At 44.5% G+C, this 13,644-nt stretch overlaps 1 protein-coding gene across 3 annotated transcripts in view; it reads right to left on the reverse strand.

The window, feature by feature from the left end:
- The window catches only part of PARP4 (poly(ADP-ribose) polymerase family member 4), a 1,988,214-nt gene that overhangs the window by 948,067 nt on the left and 1,026,503 nt on the right, over positions 1 to 13,644 (reverse strand). For all 3 annotated transcript variants that reach the window (XM_086935217.1, XM_086935220.1, XM_086935219.1), the window contains exon 29: positions 292 to 372. In XM_086935217.1, the coding sequence (XP_086791343.1) occupies positions 292 to 372 (81 nt within the window). The remainder of the gene's footprint in view (positions 1 to 291; positions 373 to 13,644) is intronic.

Here is a 13,644-nt window from a genome sequence, read left to right on the forward strand (position 1 = left end):
AAGCAAGAGGCACCTGAGAACCTCAAAACATATCCTTTTTGTGCCTAGAAATGGCAAAGTTAGAAAGCAAATGGAAGATTATGTTCCCTCAGCTTCATAATAACAAAGTGTATATAACATAAGTGGGTATATATGTAATACTCAGGTGCAAGGCAATCATACATTAATATTATCATGTACAAGATACCCGCCAAAGTATTAACAAATACAGTTTGATTAAGTTATCTGATAGATATATGTGTGTGTGAATACTACAGGAAGCAGCAGAAAAGTAAACCCTTAATTACAAACCTCGTGTTCATTTTCTTTCTCATGAAGAATTCCATCTTCATAATCTCGAATTAATGCCCTTGCCGTCAGCTTGTGCAGAATCTATTTTTCAGCAAAGAAGACAAGATAAAGTCAATTTTAAAGCAGGGTTGGTAAAAGTCATTCATTACAATGTAAGCAATACAACTTACCATCACAATTCAGGGTTCTTAGAGGCTGTAAAGTCCTGAGCATGATCATGAATCTTACATTATATGTTTCCAAGGTATTTACCAAAGCATAATAAAAGTATAGAATTACATTGGGGGCTTTGCCCTTCAGTTCTTTTTGTAGGTTGATTCAGTAGTTACATATCAGGTTTATTTAGTAGAAATATTTTCTACTCAGGCATAGGCCTGGGTTGTAAATTCCGTTCCGCTCGTGGAATTTGGGTAATTTCGCGTTCAGCGGAGAACGCAAAATTGCCCAAAATTCTCCGTTCCACGGCTTTGTGGAATTTTTTGCTTGTTCGTGTTCTCAAAATGCATGGTCGTGAGATATTTTCCCCTCGAGCACGCAAACAGCGATCGTGAACAGGAAAAACGATTCAGAAAAGGGGGTGGTGATGGACAGAGTATCTGAATTAAGAAGAACACTCCTACCCAGTCAACGGATCAGGGCTTGATCCATCACCGTTTTTTAGCTCACTGCACCATCCCAGCTCAGAACCTGGCTACATGCAAATTAGTCTGTCCCTGGCCCAGTGCATCATGGGAACAGGGCAGACCAAACTACCAAGCCAATTCTTTTACTGGAAAGGAAACAAGCTTCCGGGGACCGGTTTCTGGCATTACAGCCGTCTTTGGCCCGGCTTGCTTGAATCCTGATGGTGCAGTGAGCAAGGGACTCACATCTGAGCATACCCTGTCCATCACCACCCCCTTTTTGAATCGTTTTGGCCACTACGAGTGTGGAAGGGTATGCTCAGACATGAGTCCCTTGCTCACTGCACCATCAGGATTCAAGCAAGCCGGGCCAAAGACGGCTGTAATGCCAGAAACCGGTACCCGGAAGCTTGTTTCCTTTCCAGTAAAAGAATTGGCTTGGTAGTTTGGTCTGCCCTGTTCCCATGATGCACTGGGCCAGGGTCAGACTAATTTGCATGTAGCCAGGTTCTGAACTGGGATGGTGCAGTGAGCTAAAAAACGGTGATGGATCAAGCCCTGATCTGTTGACTGGGTAGGAGTGTTCTGCTTAATTCAGATACTCTGTCCATCACCACCCCCTTTTTGAATCGTTTTGGCCACTACGAGTGTGGAAGGGTATGCTCAGACATGAGTCCCTTGCTCACTGCACCATCAGGATTCAAGCAAGCCGGGCCGAAGACGGCTGTAATGCCAGAAACCGGTCCCCGGAAGCTTGTTTCCTTTCCAGTAAAAGAATTGGCTTGGTAGTTTGGTCTCCCCTGTTCCCATGATGCACTGGGCCAGGGACAGACTAATTTGCATGTAGCCAGGTTCTGAACTGGGATGGTGCAGTGAGCTAAAAAACGGTGATGGATCAAGCCCTGATCTGTTGACTGGGTAGGAGTGTTCTGCTTAATTCAGATACTCTGTCCCTCACCACCCCCTTTTTGAATCGTGAACAGGAAAAAAGCATCGCGAACAAGCAATTCCGCGTGTTCGTGGAATTTCTGTGTGTTCGCAGAGATTTCTTACCGTTTCGCAGGATATTGCGTAGTGCGACTACGCAAATTCCGCCCACCCCTACTCATGCAGTCCCTTTAAGATCTTTTCCTCTGTGATTGCTCATGATGGTTTCCAATTCTTGGGCACGAAATCTTCTACAAAGGGAAGATGGCTGGCAGAGCTCCACTACTTACATCAACATTACTCCTGATCTGATCTCTCTAAATTCCTTACTAATTTGATTTCTTCCTATTATTGAGACAAGCCCACACCAAAAAAGGCAACTATGCTGCCTGTCACACTTAAGAGTAGAGGCAGTGCAACATTGGGAGGGGTGAGTCAGGGAAATGGATATCACAGGCTGGAGAGACATTAGAATGTCCTCACGGGTGCCTCTTATCTCCACATACTTTAGACTAAGCTAAATTATCCCCACCTGAAATACGACTAGAGCCAGTAATATCCATCGGTCCACTTACTTCCGTTGTTCTATGCCCGAAGCGGATTTCTATCATGTGGTTTCGGCTTACCCTGTGATTGGTCGCTATTGGCAGAGGATACAACAAGAACTCTTGTGATTCCTGATTCGACCCCGGATCTTTCCCCTAGAGTGACCCTACTGGATGACCTAGGTAGCCCGCAGGCAGACCCGACTTTCGTTGGGGTCACCTCTCTGGTTGCCAAACATGTGTCACCCTGAGGTGGCACTCTCCACAGGACCCCTCATTGGAGGAGTGAAGAGTGGGTGTGGACTGGTGCACCTAGCAGGGGTAGCCTATCTACGCTGCATGAGGCTGCCCACAAAAGCACAGAAAGATCTGGAGGCGGATGGGGGGGAATACTATGGTCAGGATTTATAACTTTGGACAGTGGCCTGCGGCATATATACTGTAATGCTAGTGCAATAATGTTCATGTACAAGTTTTATGCATGTGTTAGAAAATAATAAAAACTTGTTTGTGAAAAGAAAAAGAAAAAGTAGAGGCAGTGCATACTTTGAGCCAGTTGTTTTTCGGTGCTCAGCATTGGCACTGTCTAATTTTGAAATGAGCACAAGAACAACTGTTTTATAATTAAGTTTACAATAAAAATTACTAAAACCTGTCACGCAAGCCATTCTTATAGCTTTCAGTGACCTGGAATAATCTGAATTGTCACACTAGTAAAAGTGCAATGTTCAGTAGATGTGTTGGTATTGTCATTGGCAGTTCTATCAAGGGCAATCGGTGAATAAAGCTGCAGTGGCCTTCTGACAAATTAAGCACTGCGTAGACAAAAGATCACATCACCTGTTGTAAGAAGTATTTTCACATACATGGTATGTTTATCACAGGAACACATTTTTATAAAAATGAATATATCAGACAGGCAGCGTCAGACAGAGATTAGGAATGTCCTGTCCTTAGTGGAAGGCTACATGGCCTATCAGCAAATGTATGTGTATTTTAATTTTAACCTAGCTCTCTTTTCAAACAGGCAAAAATGTTGGGTTCCTTATAAGCATTTTTCCCTAGCTGGTGCATTCTCTGATTTGCTTGTGAGAAAAACGCATTCAAAGTCACTTAGACACATTTGATTCAGAAACATGGCGTTTAAAAAAAAAAAAAAGACAAGCGCAGCAGCTTTCACCATTAGTGTGCATTATGCCAGTCCGTATACAAGGAGATTATGAGCTCAAGAGGTCTTATCTCCCCCTTTGCACACCAGCTTCTGTTTTAGTTATTTGGCCACACCCACCTGAGTAGGCCTTACCCCTCCCCCTCACACCTTGCACAGCCCCTTAAGTTTGAGATCATATGCTCTTAAAATGAGGGTTTTTATTGTTTGTTGCATCCGTGTTCTGATTGGATGCTAGGGCTAGGGTTTCTATTGGACCTAGGGCTTAGGGTTTAGGTTATGACTGGCTGATAGGGCTAGGCCTGTGATTGGTTACCAGGACTAGGGTTGCGATTGGCTTTAGGGCTAGGGTTCTGATTGGATAAGGTAAGGGGTAGGGTTCCCATTGTCCCAGGGTCATATGATCACTAAGGCTATTTAACGTTAGGACTAACAGGCATCAATGCCTGGGAGTCGAGGTTAAGGGCGGAGAGGACAGGAGCAAATGCCTGTTTAGGTCAGCCATAGGCCCAGAGATGCTGTCCATTACACAATCTTTAACCACTCTCCTATTAAGAGCCACAAAGACTGCCATGCACCCAAACACACAACTACTCGCTACAGACATACTTTGTCAATCCACTCACCAAACTCTACACGGTCTAAGAACACGCTCTAACATACCATTATTTACCTACACCCATAAACTCCTACACAGTTCAGTTCATGAGGCTTTTATTCGGTACAAATGAATGACCATGAAAGCACAGATAAAATAGTAAATACATCATGATTAAAAAGGATAAAAATACAAGAGTTTTAAAAAGATAAAATCCATGAATATGGTACATTAAAAAGTCATATTTTTTCTGGTATAAATGCATTTGTTTAAAAACGTTGCAGTATAAAAACAAATATCTGCTGATTGTAAATTTAAAATTAGGCCCATGGCTTCCTTAACTGTACGTACACCATATTTGTTAAACATAGGTTTCAAAAACATAGTACGCTGTTCCCTGTACAGTTCACATAACAAGAGAAAGTGCTGAGTGCTTTGTGTAGATATAGAGTCACACATACATGGCCCTATCGGATGTTTCTTAATCTGGGGATGGGCCACTAAATAATGTGCCATCCCGAACCGTAACCTTGTAAGTACAAACTTGTGTGACTGTCTAGTTACCATCAGGAGATATAATGGAAACACTTCGCCTGTAACAAATGAATTATAAACAGTACAGTAGATAATGATCCAGAGGCCAATTTACGCTTTCTATCTGCAAATCCAAGAAAGGTATTTTTCATATCAGACTTAGTAATGTTGGATGCTGCAGATGGGTCATTAACAATATTAACACCATAAATTTCCGAAAAACAGACAACAACATATTTGATCCATGGGATCGCCAGAAATTTGTCCATTAAAAGGCAATCCTCGATGACAGATCTGTTAAAGGCCTTCTCTTCCTTGAGCCAGATGGAGCGCCAAACCATCAAAGGCCTAAAAGATAACAAATCACCTAAAAAGTGGATATTAAGCTCTTGGTGGGTCAATTCATTAGAGGTTGAAACAGGTAGGCATAGAAGCTTTTTTTAAAAATAATTTTCTTCAATTTGCAAGCTATCATGCCGGCTATAGCCCCATATGCCTGCACCATATAATGCGATAGACACACACCTTGCCTGATAAATTTTAAGCATGTCTAAGGTGCGCCTCTCCCCCACTTTCGAGGCAAATCTAAAAACACCGTTGGCATTCCTGGCCATTTTATTCCGGATATTGGTGAATTCACTGGACCATTTCCTGTCATTTGCAAAGGTGATTCCCAGATAGCAAAATTTGTCCACATGTTGGACTTTTTCCTTGTCAATAAAAAAGGCATTTGGACACTTCTTTTTTTCCCCGCAGGTCATTATTACAGTTTTCCCTTTATTAATCACCAGTTTCCTTTCTTTAATAAAGGCTGAAAAACTATCCATTAGTCGCTGTAATCCTATAGGCGTTCTTGATAGTAAAACAGCGTCATCAGCATATAATAACACTGGGATAGGGTCGCCATGGATCTGAGGGGCATCAGCCACAACCTTCTTTAAAACATTATCAATCCCATTAATAAATAGAATGAAAAGAAGTGGGGCCAAGACACAGCCCTGTCTAATTCCCCGCTTAACCTCAAAGTTCGGGGTACATTCCCCCCCTTTACCAAAACGAACGCAGGTCTGTAGGTTGTCGTATAATCTAGCCAAAAAGAATACTATACCCTCAGGGGCACCTAGATTGAGCAGGGTGGTCCATAGGGTGGGATGGTCCACCAGATCGAAAGCGCTGCTCAGATCTGCAAAGCAGAGGTATAGGGAGCCCTGTTTTGCCTCGGTGTACTTTCCGATCAGCAGATCCAAATTGATGCACTGATCAAGAGTACCCCTACCCCTTCTGAAGCCATATTGGCTATTAGCCAGAATACCCTCCTGCTCAGCCCATTCCTCCAATTTTACTAGCATGACCCGACTCATAATTTTGACCGACGAGTCAAGGAGGGATATAGGGCGATAATTTTTGGCCTCAGACCTACTGCCTTTTTTATAAATGGGGACGATAATTGATTGTCCCCAGGTAACAGGTACATCACTACAGACAGCAGCGTTAAAAACAGATGCTAAGTGGGGTCCCCACAATTTAGGTTCAGTCTTATAAACATCGATGGGTACCCCATCGGGGCCCTGGGCTTTGCCTCCTTTACTAAGTGTAATACAATATTCTACTTCCTTGGGGGTGATGTCAAGAGGCACCACATCCCACTCCTTGCGCTCCACCACCACTGTTCTATTTGTGTCAAAAATGTTAGAAAAGTGAGTTATCCACCCCTCACTAGACACAGTAGAGGTTAATTCTGGGATGTCGTCCACTTTAAGAAATGGGGAATTAATTGTTGCCCAGAACAGGGTGGTATTCGATGTTTCAGTAGCTAAATTTAGTGAATCCCATGCCTGCAATTGGAGTTCCCTCTTCCTCTCAGTAAGAGCACATTTATATTCCAGTCTTGATTTGGCAATTAAAACAGAATCCCTAGGTTTAACCGATAATGCCAACTTCAAGGAAGTTAAAGAGACTGTACAGTGGTGACTAAACCATCCTGGATGCTTCCTCAATAAAGACTTGGCTTTCCCGGTAAATTTCCTACTGATAGCTAGGTTAATACTTTTAAAACACGACAGTACCTTCTCATGATCATTAACATTTGCTAAAATTGAGTCAATTTCTGCAAGACTCCCCTTAATAATACAGCTAGATAAATCCCCCGCTTTTTCCCCTGACCATCTCAGTCTGACACCATTAATCCTATGGGGTTCCAAATTAGAAACAGTAGGTCCCACTATAACTGACTTATCTGCCCCGAAAGTGGTTTCAATTGTAATACAATTATGATCACTAGTATTACAGACAACTATTTTTGGGGTGGCGCAACAGGAAAATACATTGGAGGATATAATCACATGATCAATGACAGAGCCACCTAAACCGCTCTTAAATGTAGGGACAGTTAGACCATGTTCATCTTTACAGGGTTCCAGAATTTCCAAATCATAACGGCTCATCAATTTATGCAGTTCTTCTCCGTAGCTGCCATGACTAAAATGCGGAGCATCCCAGCCGTCGTTAGTTGTAACCCCGCAAATCCCCAATGATGAATGTTCACATAACTTAATATTGAAGTCACCAACCCATATAAAGTCGAAAACGACCTTAGGATCTGAGCATAGATTTTCAAGGGCATCAGCTAAATCGTGTACCACTTTAGACCTGGTATTGTCAAAAATATTATTATAATAATTGATCAATATAATGTTTCGAGCCCCAGTCTCAACAAGCCGAAGGATCTGCCCGTGAACACCCATTTGCAGGTGTTTTTTCACCACGATAGGGCGTGAAATAGATATTAAAACCACAAGACCCCCTTTAGCTCGCCCTGGGCCTGAACCATAGGCAGGTAGGTTATAGGACTCAAAGCCCTCGTAACTAATCTCTTCCCTGCTCCATGTTTCCTGGAGGCACAGGATATCATAATTGTTATCAAAATCAATCCAGGCTGGATCCCTCTCCATTGACCTAATCCCTGCCACATTCCAACTAGCAAGTGTAATTCCCTTCAAGCTGGGACCACCATAGTTGATCTCCCTTCTCATACAATCAACCAGGCCACAAACTTCAACAGTGTTACTGACACCCCTGTTGTCCTGGATTACGTTTATGCAATCTGCGGCCTCGTGCTCTAGACAGATTATTGACTCTGGGTAAATAGGAACAGGGTTATCGTTTTTCCCTAGTTCTTCCCCATTATCATATTCTCCCTGGGCAAACGATAAACAAGGCACGGGGAGTCAATCATTACAATCTAGTGAGCTGAGTGCATGAAATCGATTGTACATTGGTGTCACAAGTGCATGTCCATGTGCCGGTCGAAATAGACCGTTCCTAATACTAGTACTAGCCTGTGAGGAGGTATTAAGGTTACAGTAAAAGAATGCAAGAGAACGTACGCCCACATTATGGTCAGACACAGGCAGAGAGGCCGCCCTTAGGAGAACAGTGGCTGCATGTTGAGGGTGCTTAAAATTAACTATAACACAGTCACCTTTACTGCTCTTCCTTGAACTTCCAATCCAATTGACCCTCCTGGTAGTTAAAATTTGGTCAGAATATTCATTAGGAAAACCACACTGCCTGTTTAACCAAGACACCGTCTTATTTTTTAAGGATTCATGTGATTCTTGAACGGTATCATTTACTACCTCAGGTACATTAGTTAATACAACCACATAGGGCGCGCATTCTGGTGGTAAGTTAATAAAACGCTTGCGTCTTACCTCAGTCCAACTCTCCTCTCTCTCCTTGCCCTTGGTTGCCTCAGTTGCAGTCCCCTGGGTAACGGGGCCTACTGCTTGCTTTGGATCAATAGGCAGGCCCTCTCCGAGTGGTATAACCCTCTCTGGCCGAGCTACCCAAGTTAGAACCGGTAGCTTGTAAGGTCACCAGCCTGCTGCTGCTACCTTGCCCAGTCGTGGGATTAGAGGCAGCTACCTGGGCGAACAATGGAGCTGTGCTAGGGCATGACAACTTAGTTACAAGGTCTCCCAGTCTCTTAACCTCTAGGGCCATTATATTAAGTTTATCTACCAAGGGTTTAATAATCCCATCTATTTTAGTTTCTAATAAACTAGCTAAAAAGTTAAACTGGGTAGTGTCTAATTGCACACTATCCTCACTGTCCCTATCTGCACCTATTTTAATAGGGTCGCTCGAGGGGACTACTGCCTTTTTACGAGATATTCGAGAACCCCCCCGCTTAGGTAGTACTTTTCTACAAGCCCTGACAGCTCTAACAACAGGAGTAACAGGGGTATCTGGAGTAGTAGGTTGCTGGATGCTGATATCTTGCAGAGCAACATGTTCGTTTAGGGGGATATCTTGTTGCTGCATCACCAAACCATCCGGAGTTATATCCAGAATAATCGGATGATTAAACACCTCCCCGTCAGTAATATCAATGGTTGTACATGGGGATGAAGGTGGGGGTGATTTGTTGATACCCAGGGACAACCTCCTTTCGTTATTTATTTTACTAACAGCTTTTATGAGGTAGTTGTCCATAGTTACTGTAGCAGGAACCTGGGGTGCCTTGTTTTTAGACATGCTGATAAGTATTACTTTTTAAAGGGTATCTATATTAAAAAAGAATTATACACATCCGATATTTTCACATGAACTGTCCACATATAAAATAAAGTTTGTCCAAAGTGCGGGATCTTATATCATGAAGTCCCACTATACCGTGGTGTAGTGCTGATAGTCCGTTCACATAGAGATTAGTCCAGGGTTCGTGGCCCTGCCCTGCCACCTCCTGCCCCGGACGGCTACAGACGGCCCGCCCTCTGCCCGGGCTCAGCCCGTCTCCGCCCGCGCGCGTCCGCGACGCGGAGGAAGCTCTCTGCTTTTCTGCGCCCCCGGGCGCGCTACGCCGGAAGTGGGCGGTGTTCTGCTGCAAGGCAGGCTGGGAGCTGTAGTTCTCCTCAGTCCGCAGCCGAGTGATGGAAACTACTCGGCGGCCGGAAAAACCACAGCGTCAGGGACCCAGCGCTGCCAGGGACCACAGGTGTAACGTGCGACCCCCTCCGCTTTCCTTACGGTATGGAAATGCCTCCCGCTTCACAGTGGGAGCTCTCTGCTTTTCTGCACCTCCGGGCGCGCTCCGCCGGAAGTGGGCGGTGTTCTGCTGCAAGGCAGGCTGGGAGCTGTAGTTCTCCCCAGTCCGCAGCCGAGTGATGGAAACTACTCGGCGGCCGGAAAAACCACAGCGTCAGGGACCCAGCGCTGCCAGGGACCACAGGTGTAACGTGCGACCCCCTCCGCTTTCCTTACGGTATGGAAATGCCTCCCGCTCCACAGTGGGAGCTCTCTGCTTTTCTGCGCCTCCGGGCACGCTCCGCCGGAAGTGGGCGGTGTTCTGCTGCAAGGCAGGCTGGGAGCTGTAGTTCTCCTCAGTCCGCAGCCGAGTGATGGAAACTACTCGGCGGCCGGAAAAACCACAGCGTCAGGGACCCAGCGCTGCCAGGGACCACAGGTGTAACGTGCGACCCCCTCCGCTTTCCTTATGGTATGGAAATGCCTCCCGCTCCACAGTGGGAGCTCTCTGCTTTTCTGCGCCTCCGGGCGCGCTCCGCCGGAAATGGGCGGTGTTCTGCTGCAAGGCAGGCTGGGAGCTGTAGTTCTCCCCAGTCCGCAGCCGAGGGATGGAAACTACTCGGCGGCCGGAAAAACCACAGCGTCGGGGACCCAGCGCTGCCAGGGACCACAGGTGTAACGTGCGACCCCCTCCGCTTTCCTTACGGTATGGAAATGACTCCCGCTCCACAGTGCGAGCTCTCTGCTTTTCTGCGCCTCCGGGCGCGCTCCGCCGGAAGTGGGCGGTGTTCTGCTGCAAGGCAGGCTGGGAGCTGTAGTTATCCCCAGTCCGCAGCCGAGTGATGGAAACTACTCGGCGGCCGGAAAAACCACAGCGTCAGGGACCCAGCGCAGCCAGGGACCACAGGTGTAACGTGCGACCCCCTCCGCTTTCCTTACGGTATGGAAATGCCTCCCCAATTCACTACTCTGTAATACAACACAACCAAATACACTTTCTACTTACTTACCAATAAAGCACAAAACTCACACAAAATCTCACAAAACCCCACCTTCCAACATAAATACAATTCAAGACCATCTGACTACTCCTACCATTGCACTTCCCACCCCTCTGAGCACTTACTTTAACCTCCTATCATACTGTTTACCAACACAACAATCCTCTTCTTCTCTCAAAGAACACACCATCAACATCCTCTCAGCAAATAAGGCAATATCATATCCCTGAGCAGCTTTCAAACATCTACAAAACAAATAATATCCCTCTCTCACACTGCACAGAGACTATACTCACACACAACCCTAACCTTCTCCTTCAACATTCACAACTCACCAATCTTTCACACTCAAACCATACACCTCAAATCGCTATCAGATGCAACCCCACACAAACATATTTATGTTACTTTATACTGCTCTATAGTTCACCACCCAGTAATGCAACATTCCGAGACACATTGCCAGACACAATCTCTAACCTACTTATAATATACTCAAACCTATGCATCCTATGCCCCACCACAGAATAATTCTCATTGTTCTAGACTAACTCAATCTACAGCAACTCATTTCTAACATCACACAAATTGCTGTACACCCAATAGATATCAATTTGGCCGACCCAAACCTAGTCACCATTCAAAGAATTACTCCAGTTACTTGGTCAGACCACTTCTGTGTTACCTTCAAACACAAGACACCACAAACCATCCCAACTAAAATGATCTTACCCTAAAAAACATACCAACCGTGCAACATGATGAATTTGGAGGGACTAGAAATTCTGCTCACCATCAAATCTGTACAAACACTCTATGGATAACTCCAGAAAGCTTTTGATCTCCTAATTGCTCTAAAGGCATCTTAGCATGACAAAAGGAAACACTGCTCTTGCATGAATACAGAGTTAAAAAAGATCAACAAAATGCTGATCTACAACACAACTGGCTCAAAATAAACAACACTGAAGACAACATATACCTACACAGATACAATAGAATATACAAGTCAACAATCAAAAATGCCAAAACATTTATACTATTCATACTGAACACAATGCAAAGCGTGCCAATAACGAATTCTATAAAATACTCACTGAATTCTGTAAACCAAAATGCACAGAAGCTACCAATCCCATTTTTCAAGATATTTGTGACTAACAGGCTAAACAATACAAATTTAAAGCAAATATGTTGGATACCTACTTCAACAAAAAGTGCCAACAGCCCCAACCCGTTGCCGACAATACCTTCCAGCCAAAGGCACACACAGCAACTATGCTTCTTGATTTTATTTTATTTGCGTTTTATAAAGCGTGAACAATTACCCTGAGGCGTCATGGGGCTAAGAAACAAAGAACAAAAAGAACACAGTTAGGATTTAGTGAAGAGCCATGTTTTTAGAAGCTTGTGGATACTCCAAAGAGAGGGAGCAGATTTTATTTCTAAGGGAAGCCGATTTCAGTTTTGAGTCATACAGAGCATAAAACACCCTACCTCCCCAGGAGGAGAGCTAATAGGATGGCACCACCAGATTTCTGGCTGTGCTGGACCTAAGAGTCCTGATAGGAACGTACCTTCTACGCTTTTCTCTTAAAAAGGCTGCACTGTGTCCCTGAAGCACCTTATATGTGATAGAGTGCTTTAAAACGAATCCTTCGATGCACAGAGAGCCAGTGAAGGCTCACAAGACCGGTAAGGTCAAGTGGAACCTCAGGATTTTCAATGGCATCCTCGCTGCTGTATTTTGTAAAATCTACAGTTTTTTCAAGGGAGCTTTAGGTAAGTTAGCATATAATCCATTGGAATAGTCCAATGTGGACATTACAAGGCAAAGAACCACTGTTTTTAGCAGGTTTGGGGGAAGAAACAGTGCTATTTTCCTGATCATACGAAGCATAAAGCAGGCTGTAGAAGTTACCTTATTGACTCGTTCTTTATAAGTCAGATTGTCATCAATCAGGATTCTCAAGCGTTTTACCTTTTTCACTGGATCCGGGAACAAGCCCAATTGTACCAGTCACCAAAAGGGATTCCAGAAGGAGGTGTTTTTCCCAAATAAGATGACCTCAATTATTGCACAATTCAACCTAAGGCAATTTGCATCCATCCAAGCACAGACCTCCTGCATGCAATTATGGAACGTCTCTTTTGTGTCAGGGCATTCCTAGAAAGAGAGACGACAATCTGTATGTCATCCGCTTATGAGACGATTGATAGACCAAGAGATTTCACCGGGGCCGCCAGTGGAGTAACATAGATATTAAAAAGAGTTGGACTCACCGAGGAGCCCTAGGGAACTCCGCACGGTAAGGAAAAATGGTTTTGATGTAAAATCACCTATGGATACAGTTTGGATTTGTTCTGTAAGTAAGGATCTAAAAAGGACCAAAACTGCTCTCTCTACACGCAAGTCCTCCAAGCGATCCAACAGGAGGTCATGATTGAAGGTGTCAAAGGTCACGGTAAGGTCGAGAAGGATGAGGGAAACATTGCCAAAACCATCCACTGTGACCCTGACCATCTTTGTAGCTATAATAAGAGCAGATTCAGAGGAATGACCCTTGCTGAACCCATATTGGGAGTCATCCAGCAGCTGATTACTATCCAGGAAGGCGGATAATTGAAGGTCAATTTCTTTCTACAAATTTTTTGCTGGAAAGGGCAGCCGGGAGATCAGCCTGTAGTTTTTGGGATCGAGTGTACTCAAGGTTCGAAGCAGAATTACATTATTTTTGAAAGACACTGGTCCTAAATGCAGCATTAAAAATAGACGTCAATTGGGCAGCCACCAGGTCAGGAATGAGCTGTAAAATTTTAGGAGGACATGGATCGTCAGGGGAGCTGGATTTAGAGAGAGAACCAGCTGTCTAACTTGGTCTACTGAGAGAAAATTAAACTTGGCAAAGGAAGCCTTCTTGCTATCCCA

This window comes from Lissotriton vulgaris, chromosome 8, assembly GCF_964263255.1.
Source record: "Lissotriton vulgaris chromosome 8, aLisVul1.2, whole genome shotgun sequence".
In the NCBI taxonomy this organism is placed as follows: Eukaryota; Metazoa; Chordata; class Amphibia; order Caudata; family Salamandridae; genus Lissotriton; species Lissotriton vulgaris.